Genomic DNA, 27913 nt, shown 5'->3' on the forward strand with positions numbered 1-27913 from the left:
CCTTCATTACCGTGCTGATTTCTCCTCTCCTCAGGAGGGTGGAAGTTGTTCCCGGAGTGTTTAGCCCGCTGTAAGCGCTTCCATTCGCGGAATAAAGTGAGTTTTTCAGTCCTGAGCTGCTCTGCTCCGCTTAAACCGAGCCTCTGCAAGTCGCCATTTTTTCACCTTTTCCCGCGAATCATTTAGGTTTCAAGCTCAGCACCATCAGCAGCAGCAGCAGCCCCTCCCCTTCCACATACTACAGTATATATTTATACACATATATATATATATATATATATATATATATATATATATATATATATATATATATATATATAAATATGCAGCTCTGCGAAAAATCAAGAGAGCACTTCAGTTTCTGAATCAGTTTCTCTGATTTTGCTATTTATAGGTTTCTCCCAAATTCCAAAAAATAAAAATAAAAAAATAAAAAATATATTTTTTATATATTATTCATTATTATTAATTTTGTTCAGAAATCAATACTTAGTGGAATAACCCTGACTTTTTTTTAATGCATCTTGGCATCATGTTCTCCTCCACCAGTCTTACACACTGCTTTTTTTTTGAAGAGCATCATGCTTCCATCTGCTGAGAACTTTTATGGAGATGCGGACTTCATTTTCCAGCAGGACTTGGCACACTGCCCACTCTGTCAAAAGCTTTATAATAAGCTTAATAATAATAAGCAACAATAAAAGATATAATAAACACTTAAAACAGAAAACTCTATGTGTAATACATGAATACAATATTTTAATTTCACATTTGAACAGAATTACTAGCTAATACAAGCTCAAAAATATCCTGCACTTTTAATTTTGGTGTAGGATGTTTGTTGTTAAATAACTTTATTTTCGTTTGCTGTTTTTATACAAAATCAATGTATTGGTAAGTTACTGTCTACAAAATAGACAAACTGTTTTATTTAGCATAAATATCGTCGCTGTCCAATGAAAAACAAGTATTTTCAAAACAGCAACTTTACAAAAGAGAGAAAAATCCTTCAAAACTTTCAATGGAAATCAATGTAAAAAGAGTTTATTTCAGGTCATTTTAAAGTATTGGTATTATTGATTATTATTAATCGACTAATTTGCAAATCATTGTGATGCGTCTGCATACCAAAGTACACGGAAACATCATCCTCACCTATAGCACAGTTAAACCTGAGAGGGCGCTACAGAGGCGAAAATTAACACAATAAAAGTCATTAAAAGTATTTTTAAAGGTTAAGAAATAAAATAAAATAAATTATATATTTTATTACTTTAAAAGAACAGAGTTTAGCTACATATACATACATATAAATATTGTATGTAAGTTCTTTAAAGCCCACAATGTGTAAAATAACGAGTGACTATCTAACTTAACTGAGAAAAAGCAAGATGACGCCTTAACTGAGTTGTGTCAACATGTGTTTTTCATGTTTTTCAGTGTGGAAATAATACATTTTTATTAGACTTTAAATAAAAAGACACAGCTGTTAACTTTTTCAGTGACTTATATCTATGTTATTAACTCATTATAACACATTTTACAGCTTTCAGTGCAGCTCGATCATGTGTTGAGTTTGTAGGGTATCTGCAGAATCCGTCATTACTGAGCAATAAACTCAAATCCTTCCCCTGCTGGGAGACATTTGGGTGACATTACTGAGAATGAGGGCAGAACCAGTCTGCCCTTTCTGCCAGGTCACACTGACCAATCCCATTTAGTCATTTGTGGTCATTTTCTTGTTTACTCAGCAACATCAGGCAATAGGCCAAAGTGGACGTGAAAAATAGCAGGTCTAGTTGTTAAGTCTTCGTGGCCATAAGCTGCAGCGTGTGTCAGGATTCACCTTTTCCTTTCTCTTGAATATTTATCAACTTTCCACATTATTATTCTGCTTTACACACTGTAAAAAAGAAGATTGATGGGTTATATTGTAAATATTACACAAAATAATTGATTTTCTCACTATGAAGTGTAACTTCATGCTGGCTCACAACTGCAGCAAAGTTCACATTACAAGCCACATTGCTCAAAACCAGAGGTGGAAAAGTACTGAATAATTGTAATTAAGTAAAAGTACCTTTACTTTGCTAAAATTGTACTCAAGTAAAAGTAAAAGTACCCATCTAAAAATCTACTTGAGTAAAAGTAAAAAAGTACTCAATTTAAAATTTACTTTGAGTAAAAGTTACATAGTTACTTTTATTTATTTGATGTAAAAAAGTACAAATCATAAATTAAATAATTATTAAATGAAATAATTTGGGCAGTATTTGTTTAGACCATCCCATAAAACATATTCAAGAACAAGTGGCACAGGTTTCTATGATCCATTTTTTTTACTGTTAAAAAGTTAAAAGGTTATGGTCATATAGGTGACTATAAACTGTATTTTTATAGTTGTACAGGTAATTATTATTTTTTAACTTGCCATTCATATGCTTTAACTGCTATTTTACACGTTTTTTTTTAACATCCAAGCAGAATTTTTAATGGTTCTAATAAAAACATAAGGAATTATTATGAAAAACTTTGGTCGGTGCATGCGCAGTGCCGTAAAGAAGCACATATGGATGGGTAGCATAACTCGACAGAACACCGGTTCCCCCGAGTCACGCACACAGACCCCAGCTGATTTACACAGCATCTCTCCCGCTAACCAAAATAAACACTGCATGGAGACGTTTAGCTGCGCTACCATGGAGAACAAAACTCTTTAAAAAATTTTTTTTTAATTCAGACGATTTGTTTTTTTCCCAGCTTTTTATTATTTACTCAGTAATGGGGAATTTTCCAATGTAGCAAAATAAATTACTTGTGTCAAAATGTACTTGAGTAAAAGTAAAATTACCTATTTTCAAAACTATAACAAAAAATTACAAATTACTCATAAAATCTACTCAATTACAGTAATGTGAGTAAATCTAATTAGTTACTTTCCACCTCTGCTCAAAACTGATTTTTTTGCTCAGATTGGATTTATCTATCTTGTTGGTTCACATTTACAAATGTAAGTGATCTGTTTCTGTGTGTAATGTGAACGAAACATTGATACGCAGGGCCGTGCAGAGACCTTTGGAGGGGCAGGTGCTGAAAGTCAAAAGGGGGCACATGGAGCACGAATTTATAACACTATACAGAAACATACCTTTTAATATATGTACAAAGTTAATTTGTGGTCTTTCTGTAGTGTTACTGTAAACTACAAATGAACAGAAGTCACGTTAGAGGAGTGTTTCATATATGAAAGTAACTAAAATCTTATTTTATTTTTTTTTTATTAATAATTATATTTTTTCTATATTCTTAAGGATTTTATTTTTCTTAGCTACTGCAGACAAGGGAGCCTGAGAAACATATGTTTCATATGCAGCATCATAAACAACTCAGAGAGACCTAAAGTATTTCACAAACAAGAACAAGAAAAAGTGGATTTTAGCAGAAGGAGATCTTTAAGTAAAAATAAAACAATACTTAGTACACCTCTCTTTATTACAAAGTATTTTTCAGGCATTTTTCTGGAAACAAGTCCTACTTTTCACCAAATAAAGGGGGTCTTGGGTCTTTGTTTCTCTTTATGGCACATTTTGCATTATTTAATTTAAATTGCATTGAAAAAACTAGGCCAGAGTGAGTCACAGACTAATATGAGGAAAAATTCAACACAGGTATTGTACAACTAACACGTTGAAAGAAGTGTTGAATGGAAAACCAACATATTAGAGAAAACTGTTAATTAAAAGTCCTCTGCTCCACAATTCAATGCTGGAGGCTTTATGTTATAGAGACAATGTGAGTAGGAGTTCTTGGAACGATCCAATCAGTGCCTGTTTACAGATAAAGTCCGCTTTGTGGAGATCTGCGAAAGCGCAGGAGCCAAACCAAGCTGTAATATTATTTTTTTTTTGTGCATTATTGAGTCAAATGCTGCACTGTAAAAAAATATTCATTGGCTCAACTTAACTTAGTCAAGTTATTCATTTAGTCATTTAGCTTTGACTCAGTTAAGTTGTAAATATATACAATTTTAAGTTTATTTAACTTAACTTAAGTTTCATTCACACAACAACAGTTCTGTAAACTCAACTGTTTTTTTCTTCAAGTATTTTGGGCTTAAAAAATGTAGATAAATAAACTATTATACAGCCTAAAACACCGAGGCCTGGCAATCAACACTTACTTTACTGCATTACTAATGCACAACTAGGATAAGGCAGCTTTGAGCAACAGACAACACAAAGATGGTAAGTAAGGAAAAGGCCACACCCAATATGCAAATATATGGAGGAGCCAGGAGCCTATGGGAAGGCTGTATAAAACAACACTGTAAAAAAGAGCATTGAAACGTTTAATATACTAAAAGTTCAAAAGTGGTTCAATAAGCATTTTTAAGTTTTCAGGTTTAAGTTCTCTAAAATCATTTTATTGATTTGTATTAAAATATTATAATATTACTGTAGTTCTCCTGTTTAAAACACAAAATCACATTTTAGAGCGTGCCATTTATTCATCAGATTTTATTTGTTATTGAAAATGTGTTGAAAATGTGTGTCATTTGCTACAATCACTTTTTTTTTGCATGTTTTTGGCATCAAATGTACATTCAGTTTCATAAAAAAATAAATATTAAAGATATAAAAAATATATGTATAAAAAAAACATATATATACCCGTACCTTATTATAGTAAAGGCAATTAACTATTTTAAGACTGCCTCAAAATAGCTGAGCTATTAAAATCAATAAATATTGAAGTAAGAAATTCCAATCTGGGTTTAAATCGTTAGTTTTAAACAGTGTTGATGCAGTTAGTCCTTTTCCGCTCAGTAGGACGGATCCACCACACACTTGATGAAGAGCGTGTCGTCCTTCACGTAGGCGTGCTTGGGCGAACGCAGCTTAGACAGAGGGAAGAAGAGCGGGCAGCCGCTGGCCACGTTCATCTCAGAGACGGGACGCTGGAAAGACGCAGAGCGGAGATCAGGACGAAACGCATCCACCACGTGTTCCCTCTGATTCTGATCAATCAGGAAGAACGTCACCTGCAGGGTTAGAGCAAGACTTCACTAAACAACCTGTAAAAAGCTGTTTTAAAACTTTAATGTGTTAAAAAATTAAGAAAGCACTTAAAAATGATGAGTTTCTTTGATTTTACCAAATTAAAAACCTCTGGAATATAATCAAGAGGAAGATGGATGATCACAAACCATCAAACCACCAAACTGAACTGCTTGATTTTTTGCACCAGGAGTAAAGCAGCATAAAGTTATCCAAAAGCAGTGTGTAAGACTGGTGGAGGAGGAGAACATGATGCCACCAAATATTGAATTCTAAACTTTTAAAACTTTATCAATGTCATGCTATAGTATAGACTGTAGTGTACTTTTGAGGTGAGAGTGTTTTATATATATATATATATTATATATATATATATATTTTGAATTGCAAAGTTGCACTGTGTCTTTATTTTCCACTCTTTAACACATTGCAATAATTTTAACTCCAAAACCCCACCCAGGCAGAAACCTCATTGGTCTACACAACTACACATGAAGAAAGGCCAATCAAGATACTCTCAATTATACTTTTATCTCATTTTCTCTTATAAAAAAATGATTTCCAGGATATTATATAATTCACGGGTATCAGGGAGCCCCTATTAAAGTGCGGGGTACTCCATGAACTTCAGTGAGAGGTGGGATCTCTGCATCCTACCCAGCCAGCTAATTTAACCATAAAAAACCCCATGCACACTTTAGACTACTGACAATCTGCATGAGTCTAAACCTATAGCACTGATTTCAGTATTACTAAGTCGAAGAGAAAAACACTGAATCAGAAGGTGTTTCAAAACTTTTGACTGTTACTGTACAGCAAAAGAACAGAAATAACTCTGAAAGTTAAGTGTTGTTAATATATTATTGTAGCTGTCTTTATGGAAGACACATTAAGACAGGGGTGTCCAAACTTTTTTTGTTGGGGCCAGAAGGAGAAATATATTTGAAGTCACGGGCCACAGACTCTGTAATAAAACAAATAATGAAATATACCGCTTTAAATAATACATTTTCCTGATTACTTTCATTTACACACCATTTTACTTGATCTTTATCTATCTTTGACAGTGTTGTGTAAACTAACATTTTTCAAATTGATGTTTCATTTCATGATGTCTCTTAATATTAAACTCCTTAATTACGGCAACTTTTAGACTCTTTGGCCCGTTTTTCTGCGCTACAACTGAATACTCTCTCCACTTTTAGACTCTTTGCCCCGTTTTTCTGCACTAGAAACGCACACTCTCTCCGCTTTTAGACTCTTTGGCCCGTTTTTCTGCGCTACAACTGAACGCCCTCTCCGCTTTTAGACTCTTTGGCCCGTTTTTCTGCACTAGAAATGCACACTCTCTCCGCTTTTAGACTCTTTGGCCTGTTTTTCTGCGCTACAACTGAACACCCTCTCCGCTTTTAGACTCTTTGGCCCGTTTTTCTGCGCTACAACTGCACACCCTCTCCGCTTTTAGACTCTTTGGCCCGTTTCTGACACCTAGCGTTCAAACTTTGAATCTCACATTATAAAAACCTGCTTAACAGCGGGCCAACTTTCATTCTATTTCTAAAATACCTCGCGGGCCGCTCCAAAAAAGGAAACGGGCCGCAGATGGCCCACGGGCCGTAGTTTGGACACCCCTGCATTAAGAGGATTGAGTTATAATTGAATGTGTTATTTATACAGTGGTTGGTGGTATTTCAGAAGGTCTTACCTTTTGTTTAAAGGGCCACGAAAGCAGAGGATCATAATCTCCTTTCATAATAACAAAGAAAAGAGAGATGTGCGTTCCTTTCCCCACTCCATCTCCGTACATGTACAGCCGCATGCAGACTTTAAAGCCGTATCTGGATGTATAAAATGCTGGAAAAAACAATGTATCGAATGATCAATTCTCAAGCATACAATATTTTATATAAAACAATTCACTTTACTGTATCATCATCGTTTAAACAAAGTAAACTACCAAATTTACAAAATAAATATATTAAAAGTACATTAATATCATGCTTTTATCAAATGTTTGAATATAAACTTTGATCTTACTTTTTAAAAAGTACAATATAGTGTATTTGTAAAAAAAAAAAATAGACTACTATGAGGTACACTTTCAGTTTAACGTAATTCAATATACTTCTAAAATACTTATTTCCAAATATACTTTTGTACATTTTATCAAAGTGTGTTAAAAACATCTGTTACAGTAGTTCACTTAAAGTACAATACATCATGTTACTTTTTAGAAAGTAAATTAAATTATTACTACATTTAAATAAATTAAAAGTAAATTTGTAACAAGCTAAAAATTGTAGTAAAGTATATTAAAATATATTTTTATACCCAATTAAGAATACTGGTAGTGTGCTTACTTACAAAAGACAGGGACAAGAAGCATATTTGTACAGTAATGTAAATCACGTGATCATGTAGATCACATATATTTAACATTAATTTTTAGTACATATACTGTAATATACCTTGTGTATAATAAATAGTGATGTAGTTGTATCAATACTCATTAAATGTATTAAATTGTACTTAAGCATATTTAAAATATGGGTTTACATACTGCACATGAAGTAGTATATTTAAATGTTTAAATGTCACTTAAGTGTATTTAAAATTGTTTAATTTTAGTACAGTTAAGTACACTTAGCAGCATTTAAGGAAGACCTTTTTTGTACTATTTTTATACTGTAATTAAAGTATAATATAAGTACTTAAAAGTTGTTCCATTGTATCACTCTTTAAATATACTGATTAATAATAATGTGGCTACAAGAACACTTTAACGCTTTAGTACTATACTATCTTTATGCACTATAGCATAATAATGCATAGTATAATTTAATGCATTTTTTAGTAGAGAAGACTAAATTAAATGTATTAGTACACTCTAAGAAATATAAGTACAGATTTGTACTTAAAAGAGTATAAAGCTTGCCGCTGGGGCTGTACCTTATATTAAGGTTCAAAAAAGTACCTTTCAGTGAAAGTCCTTTTTTGTACCCATGGTTTTTGTGCCAGTAAAGATCATAAAGATTATAAACATTATCATCAACTGAATATGGCTCAAAAACTTGATGATACAAAATTGTCTGGCTTTCAAATAAAAAATGTGCAAATTAAATATATACTGTTCATTAGTACAGTGATACAGAATACTGAATGTACCTTTTGGCTGGTTAAATGGTACAAATCTGTACTTATTGCTGTTAGAAATGACTTTGTACTTCAGAGGGAACAAATCTGACCCTGTAAAGACCAATATTGTACCATTGAGGATACAATTATAAAGAGTGTACCTTCGAGTACAAAAAAGTACTCATATCGTACCTCTGTTTTTTAGAGTGTATTCTGTATGTGCTGTATAGCACTGACAGCTCTCTATATATGCGTGTGTGTGTGTGTGTGTACAGGTGTGTGTGTGTGTGTGTGTGTGTGTGTGTGTACCTGGAGAGTATTGGCTGCTCTTCTGTCCTGTGGCAGCTTCTTTCAGCTTCTGACTGACATCACAGATCCTCCAGAGGAAGGTGCCGTCGTAGGAGACGTCCTGCTGAGCGCTGATGCTCTGCTGTAAGGAGGAGATCTGCAGGTCTTTCCTGATCAGTCTCTGCTGCTGCTCCGCTACCTGCAACACAGCAGCGCAAAACGCCTCGTTTATAAAGACCCTCGCAGTGGGGGGGGCGCACCGCTCCCGAAACAGAAACGGCCTTGAGATGCTGCAAAACAGAACCGTACGTCCTCAGATCCATCGTTCTTCTTGTTGACGGTGAAAAAAACATCACTGAGATCTGAATTTCATAACTCTGAGCCTATTAGAGAAATGTAGTTTCCAGACTTGAGGAAGCCAAACTAACTGCAATAGCTTGCCATCAGCTGCCGGAGCCCTGAGAGAGCACAATTATCCTTGCTCTCTTTCTGGGTGGGTAGAGTATAGTAGATGGCGCTCTCTCTTTCCTCTCATCACTCCAAAAGTGTGATGTGGATCAGCACATCACAAGGCTGCATCTGTGAGCTGATGTATCAGAACCGAGTCGCTGCACTATTCTTTCCTCTAAACGTTAGCGTTGTGATGCTACTTGGTAAAAAGGTTCAAAAAGAGGCGGAGCCTGATTTCACATGTATCGGAGGAGGCGTGTGCTAGTCTTCTTCACCCTCCTGATGTGTTGGAGCATCACTATTAATAGGGGTCCTAATGAGTGGGTTGGGTAATGGGCCGTGTAAATTGGGAGAGAAAATGGGATAAAAATTTTCTAAAACCTATATTTTTTTAAATAAGCATTTATTAAGAAAATAATAAAAAATAATACATAAAATAAATCAAAAAATTTAATCTATGTTTAAAATCGATTACTAAAATATGGTGAAAAAACAGGAAATTATAAATAGAGCATAAAAATTGACACATAAAAAATAAAGAATTTATAAAGATAATAATAGTAAAATTAAAGTACCAGTGTAAAAAAAACAGCAGATTTTTTATTATTTTATATATTTTTATTTATTTTATTTATTTATTATTACTTTTATTTTTATTTTTATTTTTTTTTCATTCTTGTTCTTAGTCCTGTTATTCATTCAATCACTTTTTATAATTTTTAACATTTTACTTTACTTTTACTATTATCTTTTTACTTATTTTATATATATATATTTTTTTTTACTTTTTTTTACTTTTTATGCGTCACTTTTTATGGTATTTTTGAATTTTCTGTTTTACATATATTTTTTTTATTAAATTTTGATTTAAAATTTGTACTTTTTTAAATTATTTTTTGCTATTTTATTTTGTTATTATTTCTAAATTATTATTAAATGTGTTCAATCCCTTTGATGTTATAAATGCTCTGCAACATTGTAAATGAGGGTCACCCCTTAATGTTTTTCCTGAGTGAAAATAAAGGTTGATTGATTGATTGATTGATTGATTATTTTTTGTTTAGCTGACTTAAAAAAAATCAGATTAAGGAGGAAAAAAATGTAAGTTTTATTTTTTACAGTTCTGTCTGTTTGATTGTCTCTCTGTCTCTCTTGTCTCTCTGTCTCACCGTAAACAGCTCTGCTCTCTTTATCTGTTTATTTCCGCCGATTTACAACCATAAAAATACAAGTATTGAGACTCAATCGCACACAGGAACCCTACCTATCAGAGATAACAGGCGGCTGAATGAAGTGATAATGATGTGTTTTTATCAGCTGACTGCTTTTGAACCCCTGAAGGAGAAATAAACTCACACCCTGCGGCTGCTGCACTGATTTAAATCACAAATAAAGAATATAACCAATTATTCTATGAGAGACTGCATTTATTTAACACCCTGTTAGACATGAAAATGTAGTCAGGAAAATCTGACTCACGAATAAACACACTTTATCAAATATTCCTTTATGGTCGTTAAGTTATTCTCTAAAGGATGAACTTTATCATTTCCTGTATCCTGAATTCACAGTCAGGGAAAAGCCGATCTCATTTATTGAGTGATAAAAAAAAGAATATTCAGCTAACAATTTATACCCTTTTATTACCATGTATACGCTACCAGCTCACTGTAAAACCCGATAAGTTGACTGAACTCAAAACTTTTGTCGTAACCGATTACCTAATAAATTTTAAGTTCATGTAAAATATTTTTTAAGTACAGTGAACTTAACAAATACATACACAAACATATTTTAAATTAATATTTTCCTGAACTTGTATTTAGTCTTCTTTCTGGTTTCATTCAACTATTTGTTTTAAATACACATAGAAAAGTAGATGAAAGAAAACAGTAAACAACTAAAAGTACTGAGAGCACAGCAAAAACACTGCAGAGTTACTGCAGCTCAGTAAATGAGGCTTGTTCTACAGCCTACAACACAGAGAGCAAGTATTTAATAATAATCTGTGATCTACAAGTTTACCTAAGGTAGCCCCGGGTGAATCACTACACACTGATGGTGAGTGTCAGTAACTGTTGGACACACCCAGTATGCAAATAGATTGTGACAGAAGCCAATGGAAAAGAAGCTGTTAATGGCAACAGACTAAACTCAGTTATTATAAGTTGGTTCAACTCAAAGATCTCAGTTTTAATGTATATATGTGCCCACAACTCAAAAAAGTTGAGTATTGTTTAGAAATCTCCAATTTTGTGTAAAACAGACTTAATTTATTTGAGTTCAAACAACTTCTGGGTTTACAGTGCTGGTATTTAAAAAAAAATCATTAATTTATTATTTGTAGTTTTATTAGTCATTTTTCCTTGAAATTGAAAATAAAAATACATTTATACTAGTGTTGAAGTCAAGCCTGTTTGGGATATATAACTTTTCCAGAGAAGAGTAAGGTTGCAATACACTTCATAAGAGCAAAGTCAATTAGCCATGTGTTAACAATTTTTTACTTTTAGGAGAACTTAGTTTTTCTTTCTATTTATTTAAAAAAAATTTATTTTACTAAAATGTGCTTAATACAAATTTCATACATAATACATTTTCTTCATTCATGAAGGCACTTTACCCTTTCAGACTCCAGTGATGGATGTCTGTAATGCACAGAGATAAAGACTCTAATATAGATTCTACTATAAAATCTATATAGCTAATAAATCCAATTAACTAAAAAAAAAAAAAAAAAAACACTTGAAGGGTTGTACCAATTCTTATAGGTGGAGGATTGATATAGCATTGCCGAGTAGCATCACAGCGCTAACGCTCGGAGGAAAGCGCAGTGACTCTGTTCTGATACATCAGCTCACAGACGCAGCCTTGTGCTGATCCACATCACCCTAGGAGTGATGAGGGGAAAGAGCAACATCTACTGTACTGTACCCGCCCAGAGAGAGAGAGCAAGACCAATTGTGCTCTCTCAAGGCTCCGGCAGCTGATGGCAAGCTGCATGAACAGGACTCGAACCAGCTGTCTCCCGATCAAAGTGGCAGTGCTTTAGCCTGCTGGATCGTATCAAATATGGATATTTTTATTGAAACATTGATGCTCTAAATTCCCTAAAGCTCACCACCTTTAATTTAACTTACTAAAGTTACTGCGCTATAATCAAATGAATAGGTTTAAAAACCCTGCAGTGGAGAATATTGATTGTCAAATTTGGAGTGAGGCTACAAATATATCCATATAGTTCAATCAAATAAACTTAAAATGAATAAGGACATATAAAGTTAATCAAATATTACCAAAAAAAAATAAAGTGTGTTGTTTACATTATTTAAAAAGGAAACTAATGTCAGTTAGTCAGTAGCTTTATCTGTTTTACTGTTAATTGTTGTACTGTTGTACAGTGATGTTAAAGCTTTTGTGCATGGATACTGCTGAACATGTTCCAGTCTGGTTGTATGCTACTGTCAGTAACTAGTGGGATGCGCCCCCTTGAGGGGGATTCTGATAACAGTGTTGCTGTACTTGCTGTACTGTTCCTGTGTTGCACTCAATTCATAACCAGTCATAGTATGGAAGCTTGATTTTCTTGTTCTGTTAAAACAGTCCGGCCAATAAATCTATTAATTCCTGGTATTTGATTATTTATGAGTATTTTATCCTGTATTGAGTAACACAGATGCTCTAAAAAGAATAGTAGATAATTGTTTCACAATATATCAAGTATCTTAGAAGCACAGTATTGTGATATAATCACTGTCGTATTGTGATAATATCGTATCGTAAGATGCCCTGTGATTCCCACTCCGTAATAAATGTGTTTGAAGTCAGAAGTTTTTTTTTTTTCTGAAAAGAAAACAAACAGCAGATAGAGCTTTACTCTCTGGCCCTGCTTGACATTACGAATGCGGCTCCACTGCTGCAGCCTGACAGGACTGACAGGATATTTGAAGATATTTCGTATAAATATCAAGGATGTTTACACAGAAATGCTTTGCTGGCGCTGCAGCAGAGCAGAGACGGGTTACACACTGCAGGGTCTGCTCACCGCAAAAACACCCCGGTACTGGTTATAATTCAGCCCGAGTATCAGAATACAGCTTCATATGGCTGCACTGCAAAAAAGCACAGAGTAAAATCCGTCAATACCTCCCGAATAACGCTGTGCAGGTAATAAACCAGAAGCACTTCACTGACTGTTATGATGTCCTTAATGGATTTTCAGTAAGAGACAATAAGGCACTAACTGTTTTATGGATCCTGTGCAGGTCGAGATCATATTATCCTGTGATTTAAGTTTTTTTAAATTATATTATATATATATATATATATGTAGACTATGAGTATTCACTGCTCATAAACCAATAAACAACCAGAACAGACTCTATTCTGCTCTTATATCAAATGACACTTTATTTTAATGAAAAAAAATTAGGTGCTTATTAACGTCTTATTATTTGCTTAATATAGGCCTTAATTATACATTTGTAAATGATTTATTCACTACTTATTATTAGGCTTTACTCTGTATTATGTTATTAATTAAGTGTTATTGGTGCTTAATTAGGGGTCTGTGATTGATTAAATATATATTCAGTTCTTTTTGGTGTGTAATTAGTGATTAACAGAAGCTCACTTTAGAATATGGTGCACTTTTTGGTCTATTAGTGGTTTATTAACCCCTTATTAACTCTTTATAATAAACTCCAACACAGCCATAACCTTACCAAACCTACATAGATAAACTCAAACTGCTGCCAATTTTAATAACACTGATAACATCATGAAGAGTTAGCTAATAGCTTAATAATCTGCTAAAAACAGGGTGCTATCATACTGTAACTGGTTATTGTGCACTATAAGAACTAATACAGCCATTATTAAACATTTACAGATATCAGACCCCTAATTAGGCAGCAAAAACACTTAATAACACAGAATAAAGCCTACTAATAAGTAGCGAATAAATTATTTACAAATGTATAATTAAGGCTTTATTAAGCAAATAATAAGACATGAATAAGAGCCTAATTTGTGTTCCTTAAAATAAAGTGTTAACCCGTTTCTGACCATTTTTACAGTTCAGTGTTACAACTGGAAATTGCCTTTACAAGTATTAACTCTTTCAGACCTGAATTATCTTCAGGGGGGGGGGGGGATCTATAAAAATAAATTATAAGTATGTAATGCTGTTTTCTGTCTGTAAAATTCTACTATAAAATCTATATAGAACTATATTAGGACTCTATATGAACTTAAATTATATAATTAAAAAGTCTGTGGAATATTTTACATTTTTATATTGAATGTTTTATTTCATACACCATGACTAAATAGTACAAAATAAAACATGATAATTATTAAAATTAGCTGTTGTTTTGCTACAATGGTTCTAGCACTACTGTTTTCCCAGTGTTTTTGAAGTGGGTGTGGCCACGTTACTGTTTCATTGGTTTATAAACTTGTTCATTGGCTGGTTCATGGTCTATTCTCATTTACAACAAACAGCTTTTAAATGTTACGTGCAACAATACTAAATAACAAATACAAAAAAAAAATACATGATGTCCATTGTGGGTGCAGTAGGTGAAGAATAAAGTATATTATCATCATATATTTCCCAAACTGTGATTAATTTAAAATGAGCTTTGTTATGCATGGTATATAATCATTATGGCAGTGACATTTAATTGTCTTAAAGTGAAAACAATATCATGTATTCAGGCCTAGTTTGTGTCTATAAGTGCATTTAATTTCTAAATAAATCAGACACAAATAGAAATACAGCAATTGCGTAACAACATTAAGTTGTTTATTTGTAATGAATGCAGGGAGCATTCATTACTGTAGTAATGAGTACTGAGTAATGTAATTACAGCTGTCAGAAGCAGCTTCTCTTTGAAAAAACATCATAAAATCGTGAAGATCTGAATGCTGCGCTTGAGGTTTTCCTCATTCACCACAGAGTTAGAGCTACTTCCTGCCTGAATTTGTGCTGAAACTTGCAGATTTGACAGACTTTCACTTTTACCACATCAACCAGGTACAAGTAAATACCGGCCTGAGCCCTGTACCATAGAAAACCTGTGAAAATCTGCTTTGTAACAGGATATGATTAATATTATCCATGAAACAATTTTGAAACGCTGTTCACTGTTTGCTATAGTTATATTAAAAGGCCTGGACTCAAATTCCCAGCCTGTACGTCACAGAAGACTAAAGTACTAAAGTAAAGGACATTTTTTTATATATTTAAATTAAACAAACTAAAATAAGGTACAGCATTTGTAAGTTTGTGAGAGTCTAATTTTTAACAGTGTACTCAAAAGCAAAGGGGAAAAAAGGCCATAAATATATGCCTTATTTATTCTGACTCTTTTTCATTGATTGTTATATAAATGCGCAACAATACAAGCAATCAGGCATCCAATCAAAACACAGCGTATTTGCAACCAATAAAAAACACTGGGTACCACAGCATCCACTTAGCAACAGCGAGACAACCACCTGGGACACTATAGCTACTGCCCAGCAACCAAGAAAGACCTTAGCATTAATTGTACATTGCACCAATAAGAGCATGAAGAGTGTGAAGGTTCAATTATCAGGGTAAGAGCACAGTTCTGCTCTAAATATTACAATGCACACAACATTATGGGAGACATACCAGAGTTCAAAAGAGGACAAATTGTTGGTGCACGTCTTGCTGGAGCATCTGTGACCAAGACAGCAAGTCTTTGTGATGCATCAAGAGCCACGGTATCCAGGGTAATGTCAGCGTACCACCAAGAAGCACCAACCACATCCAACAGGATTAACTGTGGACGCTGTAAGAGGAAGCTGTCTGAAAGGGATGTTCGGGTGCTAACCCGGATTGTACTCGGATTGTTGTTTTGGGCACTTTTGGAGACACTATATCCATTATGTCCATTATATTCACTAATACTGCAGAAACATTAGTTTTTTTTTCAGTAATCCACTTTTATAATTTATCTAAAGCCGTGTTTTATGTATTAAATGTTAGTATGAACTGGAACTGGACCTACCACAGCCTCTAGGTGCTGGATGAGGTTCATGTTGTTGTGGTTGTCTCTCTCCAGCACCACCACGGTCAGCTGGGTCTTCTCCACCTCTCGGTTCAGAGCTGTGATGATGTTCTCCATGATTTGAAGCCTCTGCTGGAGGGCGTGGAGCTGCTGACCCACCTCCAGCTCGGCCTGGTCGTCGTGTAGACTCAGGGCTTTATCGTTGGCTCCCGTGTCCCCGCTGTCCGTCTCCAACTCGCCGCCATTCAGAGTGCTGAGGGGGCAAACAAGATAATATATATATATATATATCTTTGGAAAAAAATAGGAAACCACTTCAGTTTCTGAATCATAATCAGGTTTATGTTTGAGTAAAATGAACATTGTTGTTTTATTCTATAAACTACAGACATCTTTTCTGACCTCAAATAATGCAAAGAAAACAAGTTCATATTCATAAAGTTTTAAGAGTTCAGAAATTTATATTTGGTGGAATAACCCTGGTTTTTAATCACAGTTTTTTTCATGCATCTTGGCATCATGTTCTCCTCCACCAGTTTTACACACTGCTTTTGGATAACTTTAAGCAGTTCAGTTTGGTGGTTTGATGGGTTTGAAGGTTTTTCAATTTGATAAAATCAAAGAAACTTATCATTTTTGTAAATATTTCAATGGGAAAACACTGAAGATATGACACTTTGATATAATATAAAGTAGTCAGTGTATTCTCCCATACTGGCCACTAGATATTTAACATGGCACCTCATGGCAAAGAACTCTCTGAGGATGTTGTACTCAGACATTTAGGGTCGTACCAAAATGTTGCATGAATCTGATGGGTGTACTCTCTTTAGTTGAATACTCTACATGTATGTTTTTACTTAATAATTAAAAATAAATGAATAAATATGTACTTAATATAATTTTGATGTAGGTTTTATTACTATTTGTAATTTTAGGTAATAACAAAGAACTAATTATGACCTTTACTGCATTAATTACTGTATATAATTGAATATATTCCATTTTAAATATAACTAAATACAACGTATACCTCAAACTCTACACTCTGATTGGCTAATTATGTATATTACATGTCTGGAAGGGGGGTCATGTCCTGGTTTTGGAGGTGCAGATCCAGAGCAGGGTATTGGACAGTTCTCTCAGGTGGGGGCGGGACCGACATCTGGACGTTCCTGACGACCTCCACCAGGAGATGCAGGTGAGCGCTGGTGCTGCTGACCTCGTGCTCACGGACCTTATCCGGGTTACCCTGTGAAAAAAAAACAAGAGACACTGTGACGACCAATCAGAGTGCAGAATTTGAGGTATAAGTTATATTTAGCTATATAAAAATGGAATATATTAAATTTTATACAGTAATTAATGCAGTAAAGGTCTTTATTAGTTCTTAACTATTTCCTAAAATTACAAATACTAATAAAACCTACAGCAAAATTAAATTAAAAGTAAATACTCATTTATTTTTAATTAATATATTTTTTAATTTCTTGCTCACTACTTATAAATATGTTTTCATTTTTATTAAACATGATGTGAAACATGCTTTTGGATATGCTTTTTCAGTAAAATATTTATTTTAATATATTTACATACAGTGGCTTGCAAAAGTATTCATACCCCCTGAACTTTTTCACATTTTGTCATATTACAACCACAAACTTGTGTTTAATTAGTATACATAATTAGTTTACATAATTTGAAGTAGAAAGAAAATGATACATGGTTTTCAAAATAAAATATCCAAAAAAAAAGTGTGATGTGCAAAAGTATTCAGCCCCTGCTTAGAATATCAGTGCTTAGAAGAGAGACCTTTTGCTTCAGTTACAACTGAAAGTTTTAAGGCTTGTCTTTACCAGCTTTTGCAAACTACTGTATATTTCTCTTTTAATGTATTTGTCATAGTCCATTTTGTTGACTAATTAACTTCAATTAATTATATACACTGTGATGGTTATCTTTTGTTCTTTTTGTACTGTAATCTACCTATTTTAATATCTAAAAAACAAAATATTAATACTGCAATATATTGTAGAGTTTATGGATCAAAAGTTAGATATGTACAGTCATAAAGAGCGTTATTTGCTGTTTTGTCTTTTCCTTGGCATTTGAACTCAAATTAAAACTCTTTAGATTAACAAATCAGTAATAAACAGTGGTTATGTATTGTTTATTACACTTAACATACTTTAATTATTAGAAAGTTACCTTAAACGTGCATCCGATTTCAGAAAAGACACACGTCTCTTTCCGCTTTGGGCTTTCCTGCTTACTGTCCTTTAAAAAGAGAGAGAAATATGTTACACTCTCAACTTTTTTTTTATTCTTTTTTTTTTTTTTTCTTTCTATAATTTTATTTCAAATTTTTCCCATTTTTCTCCCCAATTTACACGGCCAATTACCCAACCCACTCATTAGGACTCCCCCTATCACCAGTAATGCCACAACACACCAGGAGGGTGAAGACCAACACATGCCTCCTCCGACACATGTGAAGCCAGACTCCACTTCTTTTCGAGCTGCTGCTGATGCTGTAGCATTGCCGAGCAGCCGGCACGCTTGGAGGAAAGCACAGCGTCTCGGCTCCGGTACATCAGCTCACAGACACCTTGTGCTGCAGACATTACCCTAGGAGTGATGTGGGGAGAGAGCGCCATCTACCCACCCGGAGGGAGCAGGGCCAATTGTGCTCCCTCTGAGTGCCGGCAGCTTGATGGCAAAGCTGCATGAGCTGGGTTTCGAACCTGCGACCTCCTGCTCATAGTGGCAGCGCCTTAGACCGCTGGACCACTCGGCGCCCATTCACACTCTCAACTTTAAACACACACAAATTATTTCAGAAGCACAGAAATGTTAAATTACATCTTCCAGAAGTAAAACAAAATGAACTGATTTGATCTTCTGCAGTCAGTGAAGGTTTCAGGGTTTAATAAGACGTTTTAAATTGATTTATTAAATTTACCTTCTTTCGTTTCTCTGCTTTTGACAGATCCTTCTCAGTTCCATTAGAACAAGAGTGCTTCTGTGTGGAAAAAATACAAAAATACAAAGACACAAATAAACCACCCAGCTGGCATTTCAACCTTGAATTTGATGTTGATTTTGTAAAGTGAATCAAAGTTAATATGTAATAATAATAAAGTGTTTCAACATTGTTCGTTCAAGCTTTAATAAACCATATCAACTGTATGGAAGAGGACAAAAACACTGTATGCCCTGATGAAAAATTAACAATTACATTTTTATTCTCTCTCTCTAAATAACTACATACCGCATGAAACACACCAGTTTTGCTTAAATTTATTATAAACATTTCCTAAACCTTCCCTAAATGCTTTTACTGTGGTAATTTCTGCCTGTTTGTGAGGATGCTGTTTCCATGTACTTTGGTACGCAGATGCATCACAATATGCAAATCAGACAATCAATAATCCCGCCCCCCCTGCTGACGTCCAATCATCTGTGTCTCATTGCTATCAGAGGTACACTGTTGCTGCTGCAGGTCAGCCAATCAGCTCTCATCGGTTTTCCCTCCTGCGCAACCCCTAAACCCATACATCACCCAGTGCCCCTCTCAAACTATGCCTCACATTTTTTAAACTCTGCCTTGAAGCAATTATGCAAAGCAATTGATATAATAAAAAAACATCAATCACATTAACTTTATACAGTAATTATAAACTACATTATATACTGTATATACTTATTTTTGAACATATGCATCAGCGATGGGTGCAACTTAATAAAAATCATTGTGCAGAACGTTTGGACTAACAGTATAGCTCATTTATGGTCTTATTTTACACTTTAATCTTATATTTCTTTGTAAAAAATAAAACCCCACTCCTTTAATCTGAAGTATATTAATCTGAAGTATATTAATCTGAAGTATATTAAAGTGCATGAGGTGGTCTGGCAGAGATACTGTAACTCCCCGACAGTCTGAAGATGCTTCCAGAGATGCCTTTAGTCGCTGCTGAGAGTCTGGAAGCTTCTTTATGTGTGGATTAGACGACCATATTGGAGTTCTGAGGTTTTAAACAGTTTTTCTGCCCTCCCCCTCCTCCTCTCGGCTCTCTAATCCCCGTCCCCGAGCGCTGGTGGTGCAGTGGGGACGGCGATGGAGGGAATATGGGTCTGGAGAGCACGCTGGGGACCGGGGCTTAGACAGAACCACAGGGGGGTTTCACCAAGGGCAAACTGCCCCCCAAACTCTGCGAAATACTGGAAAAAACAGGCTTCAAAACCTGGATATATTCAATATTAATCAGATCAGTTTTTATATTCCTGTAAGAGTATGAGAGTTAACACTTTTTGGGACTTTTTGCCATCATTTCTTGACTGTTTTTACATTGGTTTAACCTCCTAAGACCCGAACTCTTGCATGGCATGCATTTTTTATTTCTCTTTACTTACTCTTTGGGCTAATTGGGACCTGATAAGTGTAAAAACGAAGAATTATATTTTTACATAGTGTAGTTTCTGAGAAAAATGATGTCCACATATGAGGACTTCAGTTTTATATTTTGTGCAAAACAAACGTAGAAACAGCAATTGTGCCCCTTTGAGCATTATGGCTCATTTAAAGTGCTGCTTCATTCATTTACACTGAGGAAGGTGTTGAATACACCTATAATAATCACAACTCTACCAGTTTTTCAGGACACTGTCATACGTTAAAATACCTGCTTTCATGCTAGAATACTTTATATTATGCTTTTTAACAAAGACAGATATATGGAATGGCATATTAAAAAGAGTATAAATTAATTAATTTTATAATTATATGTACGTACATGCACATATACACATAAATACGCATATATATATAGAAATAGAAAGAGAGAGAGGCAGTAGACAGCACATTGGGAGCTAATGAATAACAGGTGAGTGTAATCTAGTACTCAGGTGAATGGGAATGTAGTCTTCGTGATTCGTTTAAGTCAAACACATGATAAAAAGGCTCAGGCAAAGATTAATTGTGGTAAAAGGAGAGCGAAACACTGTTTTTAAAAATTATGTGAAAATATGGTAAGATTTATTTTTTAGTCATTTTATATTACCATTTCTATTGGTCCATTTATCATCGTATTCGACATAATGTAATGGATATAATAGCTGTTGTGTTTAAATGATGTAGTGAATTAAAAAGGCGACAGTGACGATATGCAGCATTATTTTTTATTAATTTTCACAGATCAGCTCACTTATCTTACCTGCAGTTCAGCAGGGGTCAGAGCGGAGCAGCACACCTGGCATGTGGTCTTGTTGTTGGGACATCCTTTCTCCAGGTGAATGGCCAGAGTCTTCCTCAGCACCATCAGACCACAGCCGATGTTGCAGGGGATCAGAGCGTACTCACACTGACTCTGGTGATCCTAGATTTTGTTAAAAAGTGCAAAAGTTGTAACCAATAATGTTATTTTTATTAAATACAAATATATTCAATATTCAGTGGCCGTATAACAATAGTTGTCTGCTCCGCCCACCCCTCCCTAGACGCAAAGCTCACTCGGGTTGCCAAGTTGAGGAGGCTGAATCCACACAATCCAGTGCAAGACAAGTTTAATAACTACCCTAGTAAGCTAACCTAGTCGTTGTGATAAATTACCTGACTAAATTAGCTAGCCAGTTCTCTTACATGTTCTTGAGAAAAGTAGCCAGCTTGGTTTGGGTCTTGTGGTCTTTTTAAGCTCTCTTTTTAAGTCTTCTCCATCTTTTCAACTCACTGCCAACTCATTTACTCTTATTTTATTCCTTCTATTTTGGTCTTTTCAGCCATAATCCTTAACAGACCTTTAACTAGCGTTCACTAACAAACCATTAGACTGCATTTTGATAAGGGTTTCAGAGTAAAGGGGGTTAAATACTTCTTTCACACTTTTTAGATTTTTATTTGATTAAAGTTTGAAAACCAAGCATAATTTTCGTTTCACTTCACAAGTACCACACACTCTGTGTTGGTCTATCACTTAAAATCTCAATAGTGATCTCAAATATAGTCTAGAATCAACCAAAAAATCTAATTTATGTTTTATCTAAAAAGATGGAGTTATTGTCCTACTTTGAAGTAGTCTGGAGGTCTGATTATAAAACCAACTGACCACAAAATATCCTATAAACTATTCTGCTGTAGTAATTTAGGCCAGCAGACCATGAAAAATGCATGGCAGAAAAATCGGTGAGTTTCTACGGCCCCAAATAGCCGATTACATCACATCAGAACCGTCTCAGAGGAGGCAGACGTCTCGGGCAGCGGCGTTTTAGGAGAAACACCACATTTATTTATTGACGTTTAGAAATGTCAGAATGTGAGAAATGTCATGATCTCACAGACGGGGTCAAACAATCACTCAGAACGATGTGTTATTAACATCCCATCAGTCTACAACTCCCTCCATCAGCAAGCAGGAAACCTGGACAGAGCAGATCTGATATCACCACTTAAAAATGATGAGCTTCTTTGATTTTATCTAATTAAAAAAAACACTGGAATATAATCAAGAGGAAGATGGATGATCACAAGCCATTAAACACCTGAAAAACTGAACTGCTTGAATTTTTGCACCAGGAGTAAAGCAGCATAAAGTTATCCAAAAGCAGTGTGTAAGACTGGTGGAGGAGAAGAACATGATGCATGATGCCAAGATGCATGAATAAAAAAAACTGTGATTAAAAAAAAACAGCGTCATTCCACCAAATGTTATGATTTCTGAACACTTGAAACTTTTAAACTTTTTGTTTAAACATTTGCATTATTTAAAGTTTAAAAGCTCTGCATCTTTTTTTGTTGTTGTTGTTTCAGACATTTCTCACTTTCTTTTTTTTTGCAAATAAAATGCTCTAAATTGCAATAATTTTATTTGTGACTTGAGACAGACTGAAGTGTCTCTTATAATTAATGTGTATTTTCACGAAGTATATTAAATAGAAAATGCACTTTTCGCTATGTTCTTAAACTATTTTCTTAAATTACAGTTATTCTTTTACATGTTTGACTTATCTTTGTTTTAATCTTTATGCTTTATTCTTAATCTATTCTTTTATTTCCATTTTTATTGTTACATGTTTGTATTTGTAATTGGACTTTTCTTGCCTTTTTCTAATTTGTAAAGCACTTTGTGTATGAAAGACCATTGTGTATGAAAGGTGCTATATAAATAAACTTGCCTTGCCTTGCTTTTACAAGGGAAGTTCAGCACAGCTGTTAACTGAAAGCATTTTTTGAGGTGAATACCTACATTTTTATGCTTTTCTTCATAGTTTTAATGACTTTATTGTTAATCTACAAAGCAGAACAATTAAAATAATAAAAAAAATAATGAATTTAAGGTTTTAAACTGTATATATTTTTTTTATTTTCCAGATTCTGTCATGTGACATTAAAGCCATTGGAAATGTCCCTTGTTTTTTCCCTTGGAGAGCAGTTTAGAGTAACTGTGTTTTAGGAAAGTACCTCAAAGTCCTTCAGGGTGCTCCTCCAGCCGCAGCCCTGGTTGACGCAGTGCACCCTCAGCTCCTGAATCTCTTTATTGATGGCGTTATCACTGAAGAACTGCAAAGAGGGGAAATTATGAACTTTCCTGCCATGATCTCGTGACTCATGACAATAATAATAATATGATTAAATCCGGGTCTGTCTTAAACCAAGGTCAAACTTCTAGACTAAAGGTCAGATTAGTGTTTATTACCTGTACGTTCTTCTAAACACACACCTTCTTTCTCTCTCTTTTAGAGAAAATGTGAGTCATTTTTTTTTACCTTTATACCTTTATTTACTGACGCGGATTAACTCGATTCAGGCGTGAATCATTTCTACACTCAACACAATTACAGCTAAATGAGAGTAAACTGAAAGATTAAGCAGCATTCAGTTGGTGAAATATTGTTTGAATAAATGTGTTTCACAGCTACTAAAAGTCAAGTCAGTTTGTGGAAAATCCCCAAAAATCTACTCTAATAAACAACGCTGTTCAATAAAAAAAAACACATCTTCATTTTTGTCGATTTTTAGTTTAATACATGATTTAAACAGACAAACTGTTCCTTAGACTGTGACAAATTTTCTTGATGAACGGACCAATAGGAACTCTTCTTCAAAATGACCTGAAATAAACTCTTTTTAAATTGTTTTCCATTAAAAGTTAACGAAGTTTTTTCTCTCTCCTGTAAAGTTGCTGGGTTTTTTTTTTATTGGACAGCGACGATATTTACACAATTTAAAATATTTCTTTTATATTTTTGCATAAATTTAAAACTAAAATCCAAAAACATAATCAGTCCTAGGGGTAGATAAAGTTAAAAGGAAACCCAGTTACACAAATGAGACAAAAATATTATACTTGCTATTGATCAGTATTTTTTTCGAGGGAAATTATCCAATATTACATTAATTTTACATATCTGAGTGACAATATTTAAGCATCTCAGAACACTGACCATGATGATGAATTTATTTAATGTATTTACAGTATCTACTAGGTATTTTCACTTCAAATCTCAAAGAATTTCCAGAATAAATAATATGTATATTTTTATATATTGTCTTATCTTGTATTATCTTATATATTGTGACAGTGATGTATCTGTTCTGTGATTTAAAGGGCAGATATTGTGACAATTCTGTTGTTATGTTTGCAGTTAAAATTAGATAAAATCACAGTCTTGATATGTTACAGTTTTTTTTTTAACAAATCAGGCAAACAATTACATATTTTTTGTCATATCTCCAGGAATATTGTGATATTATTATTTTATTATTATTTTAAGGCCATATTTCCCACCACTACTGTGCGTACTCTTATTTGCAAGTTATCAGATCAGATTTGCATATCGAACCATCGCATAAGCAACAGATATCTGCATGGGTTGCTATGGTAACAAGGTCAAAATCAGTAATGAACCTTTGGAACATTTCTACATATGTGTTATATCTGATTATTAATGATTTTTAATGCATTTACAATGTAATTAGTAACCATTAATAAACTAATTGTAAACCATTTATAAACCCTTTATAAAGGTAGTCTTATTTTAAAGTGGTATCAGAAATCTAAATAAATAAAAGTGCAGTATTTTACACATTTAATTACATTTAATTTATTTATATTTATTCATATACTGTAACTCAGGAGGTCATTGTTTGTCACGCTGTAAGTCATCGACACAAAAATACACGATAAATCCAACTTAGAGTTAAAACCTGTCCAGGAATCCAGCTTTAAGGGTTAAAAGGGACTTTTATGTTAAAATTTCCATGTCGACCCGAGACCAGGCCTAAGTCATCATACTCTGAGTTCGGTAAACAAAGCCAGAGTGTTATCACGCTCTTTACTAAACACTCCCCCGTGCTTCACACACAGAATTTCCCCCTCCGCTCGCTCGAGTCCTCGCTGAGTGTGTGTGTGTGTGTGTGTGTGTGGGTGTGAATAGTGCGCACAGGAGCCGAGTGTGCACGGCTGTGATGTCATAGCTGAAGGTTGTCAATAGGAAATTTTGATGAACGGTCATTTTTTTCGTGAGGTCATCTGTGCGTCACTTCTGTTTTAATACATATTTGACTGGAGGGGCTTTCATGGGTTTCCCAGATCAGATCCACAAAACACAAAAAAATACACACACACACACACACACACACACACACACTTACACACTGTGTTATCATTATATAGATGTAATAAGAAGGGATTACGCACGTGGTCCAGAGTGAGCATCATGCTGGAGTCACTCTCACTGCCGGGATCTTCTTTACACTTCGTACAAATCAGATCCTTATTATTTCTGTTTTATAAAAAAAATGACAAAATCAGAAAAAGATTTAACTTCTCTAACAAAAAATAATGGAACCACAATATAAAATACATTTTATATTGTAATATATCAAATAAAATAAAGGAGTAATAAACAAATGAATAAAAAAATAGCTTTTGATTATAAACATGAAAAAAAACTTTTGAACATTCCTGAATTATATCATTAATAAAAATGCAAATATTAAGACAAAAAAAAGAATAACTCGGTGGTCTGTTTCCTGTCTTTCAGAACAAAAATAAAATATATATATTTTTTATTAATTAACTGATTAATCAAACGAGCAATTGCAACTAAAAAGAACAAGAAGAACAAAACTGAAGAAAAAATAAACAACAGACCATGAAATTAAAAGTGGGCTGCTGTTTATGTGTGTGTATGCTGATCTAATGAGTGTATGTATTAATGTGTTTATGAGTGTATAGGTGTGTATGCTGACCTGATGAGTCTATATGTGTGTATAATGACCTGATGTGTGTATAGGTGTGTATGTTCACCTAAAGAGTGTATAGGTGTGTATGCTGACCTGATAAGTGTAAAGGTGTATATGCTGATCTGATGAGTGTATAGGTGTGTATGATGCTCTGATGAGTGTATAGGTGTGTATGATGACCTGATGAGTGTATAAGTCTGTAAGCTGACCGGATGAGCGTATAGGTGTGTATGCTGATCTGATAAGTGTATAGGTGTATATGCTGATCTGATGAGTGTATAGGTGTGTATGCTGATCTGATAAGTGTATAGGTGTGTATGCTGATCTGATAAGTGTATAGGTGTATATGCTGATCTGATGAGCGTATAGGTGTGTATGCTGATCTGATAAGTGTATAGGTGTGTATGATGATCTGATGAGTCTATATGTGTATAATGACCTGATGTGTGTATAGGTGTGTATGTTCACCTAAAGAGTGTATAGGTGTGTATGCTGATCTGATAAGTGTATAGGTGTATATGCTGATCTGATGAGTGTATAGGTGTGTATGATGATCTGATGAGTGTATAGGTGTGTATGATGACCTGATGAGTGTATAAGTCTGTAAGCTGACCGGATGAGCGTATAGGTGTGTATGCTGATCTGATAAGTTTATAGGTGTGTATGGTGATCTGATGAGTGTATAGGTGTGTATGTTCACCTAAAGAGCGTATAGGTGTGTATGCTGATCTGATGAGTGTATAATTGTGTATGATGACCTGATGAGTGTATAGGTGTGTATGCTGACCTGAGGAGTGTACAGGTGTGTATGATGACCTGATGAGCGTATAGGTGTGTATGCTGACCTGAGGAGCCACATGACGCAGGCTCGGCAGTACCGGTGTCCGCACTGGGTCTGGTGGGCTTCGTTCAGCACGTTGTTGCAGCTGCTGCAGAGGAAGTGTACGGGGGGCAGGTCGTCGCAGATGCTCTGAGGAAACCCGCAGGGGAACTCGTTCTCCCCGGGGCAGGACGCCATGGAGCCGGCTACACACCGACACACTCCACGAGAGCGTCTGGAGCTCCCAGACACACACACACACACTCTCCGACACAAACACACACTCTCCGTCACACACACGGAGGAACAGAGACTAACACATATAAAGACGAGCGCAGAGGAGGAGGTGGATTCAGCTGGGGTTCCCCTTCATCACCCGGAAACACACAGTGCTTCAGCACACACACACACACACACACACACACACACACACACACACACAAACACACACACACACACACACACACACCACACACACACACACACACACACACACACACACATACGTATCTCTTTGTCTATTTTTTATTTCCTTCCTTCCTTCTTTCTTTCGTTTTCTTTTTCCCTACCTGTCTATACATTTTTCAAACTTTCTCTTTGATCTGTCATTCTAGATATCAAAACTCAAAATATATATATATTTTTTTCTCTCCTTTCTTTTTGTGTCTTTCTCACTCTTTTTCTGTCTATCCATCCTTCTCTCATTATATCTGTTTCTTTATTGCTTTACCATGTTTTAATTTTATTCAAATTCTGTCTTTCTGACTTTTTCTCTTTTTTTTCTCTATATTTTTCTTCTTTCTTTTTCTGTCTTATTTTCACTGGTATGCTTTTACTCTCTATTTGTATTCATTTTACTTTCTTTCTTTTTTCTTTC

General features: G+C 34.6%; 2 protein-coding genes across 3 annotated transcripts in view; both read right to left on the reverse strand.

The window, feature by feature from the left end:
• The window catches only part of phf19 (PHD finger protein 19), a 40907-nt gene extending 40742 nt beyond the window's left edge, over nt 1-165 (reverse strand). For both annotated transcript variants that reach the window (XM_049486220.1, XM_049486219.1), the window contains exon 1: nt 11-165. The gene's annotated coding sequence lies outside the window, so the exon portion shown is untranslated. The remainder of the gene's footprint in view (nt 1-10) is intronic.
• Nucleotides 166-4502: 4337 nt separating this feature from the next.
• Nucleotides 4503-27536, reverse strand: traf1 (TNF receptor-associated factor 1). Its single transcript, XM_049486221.1, has 11 exons — nt 27062-27536; nt 25669-25753; nt 23430-23528; nt 21190-21351; nt 18936-18995; nt 18182-18250; nt 17047-17225; nt 15970-16226; nt 8502-8675; nt 6763-6911; nt 4503-5041 (listed from the first exon to the last, which is right to left on the reverse strand). The coding sequence occupies exons 1-11, from the start codon at nt 27232-27234 to the stop codon at nt 4823-4825; spliced, it is 1626 nt and encodes a 541-aa protein (XP_049342178.1). The 5' UTR covers nt 27235-27536; the 3' UTR covers nt 4503-4822.
• Between the last annotated feature and the right edge of the window lie 377 nt (nt 27537-27913).

Source organism: Astyanax mexicanus, chromosome 12 (assembly GCF_023375975.1).
Source record: "Astyanax mexicanus isolate ESR-SI-001 chromosome 12, AstMex3_surface, whole genome shotgun sequence".
Lineage (NCBI taxonomy): Eukaryota > Metazoa > Chordata > Actinopteri > Characiformes > Acestrorhamphidae > Astyanax > Astyanax mexicanus.

Bases quoted from the DNA above. Each gene is read 5' to 3' on its own strand.
- traf1 (XM_049486221.1), bottom strand. From the start codon at position 27,234: ATGGCGTCCTGCCCCGGGGAGAACGAGTTCCCCTGCGGGTTTCCTCAG. The intron at 23,529-25,668 runs GTGCGTAATCCC...CCCTCTTTGCAG, and splicing joins TGATGCTCACTCTGGACCAC to TTCTTCAGTGATAACGCCAT. The intron at 18,996-21,189 runs GTAAGATAAGTG...TTTTCCACACAG, and splicing joins TGACCCCTGCTGAACTGCAG to AAGCACTCTTGTTCTAATGG.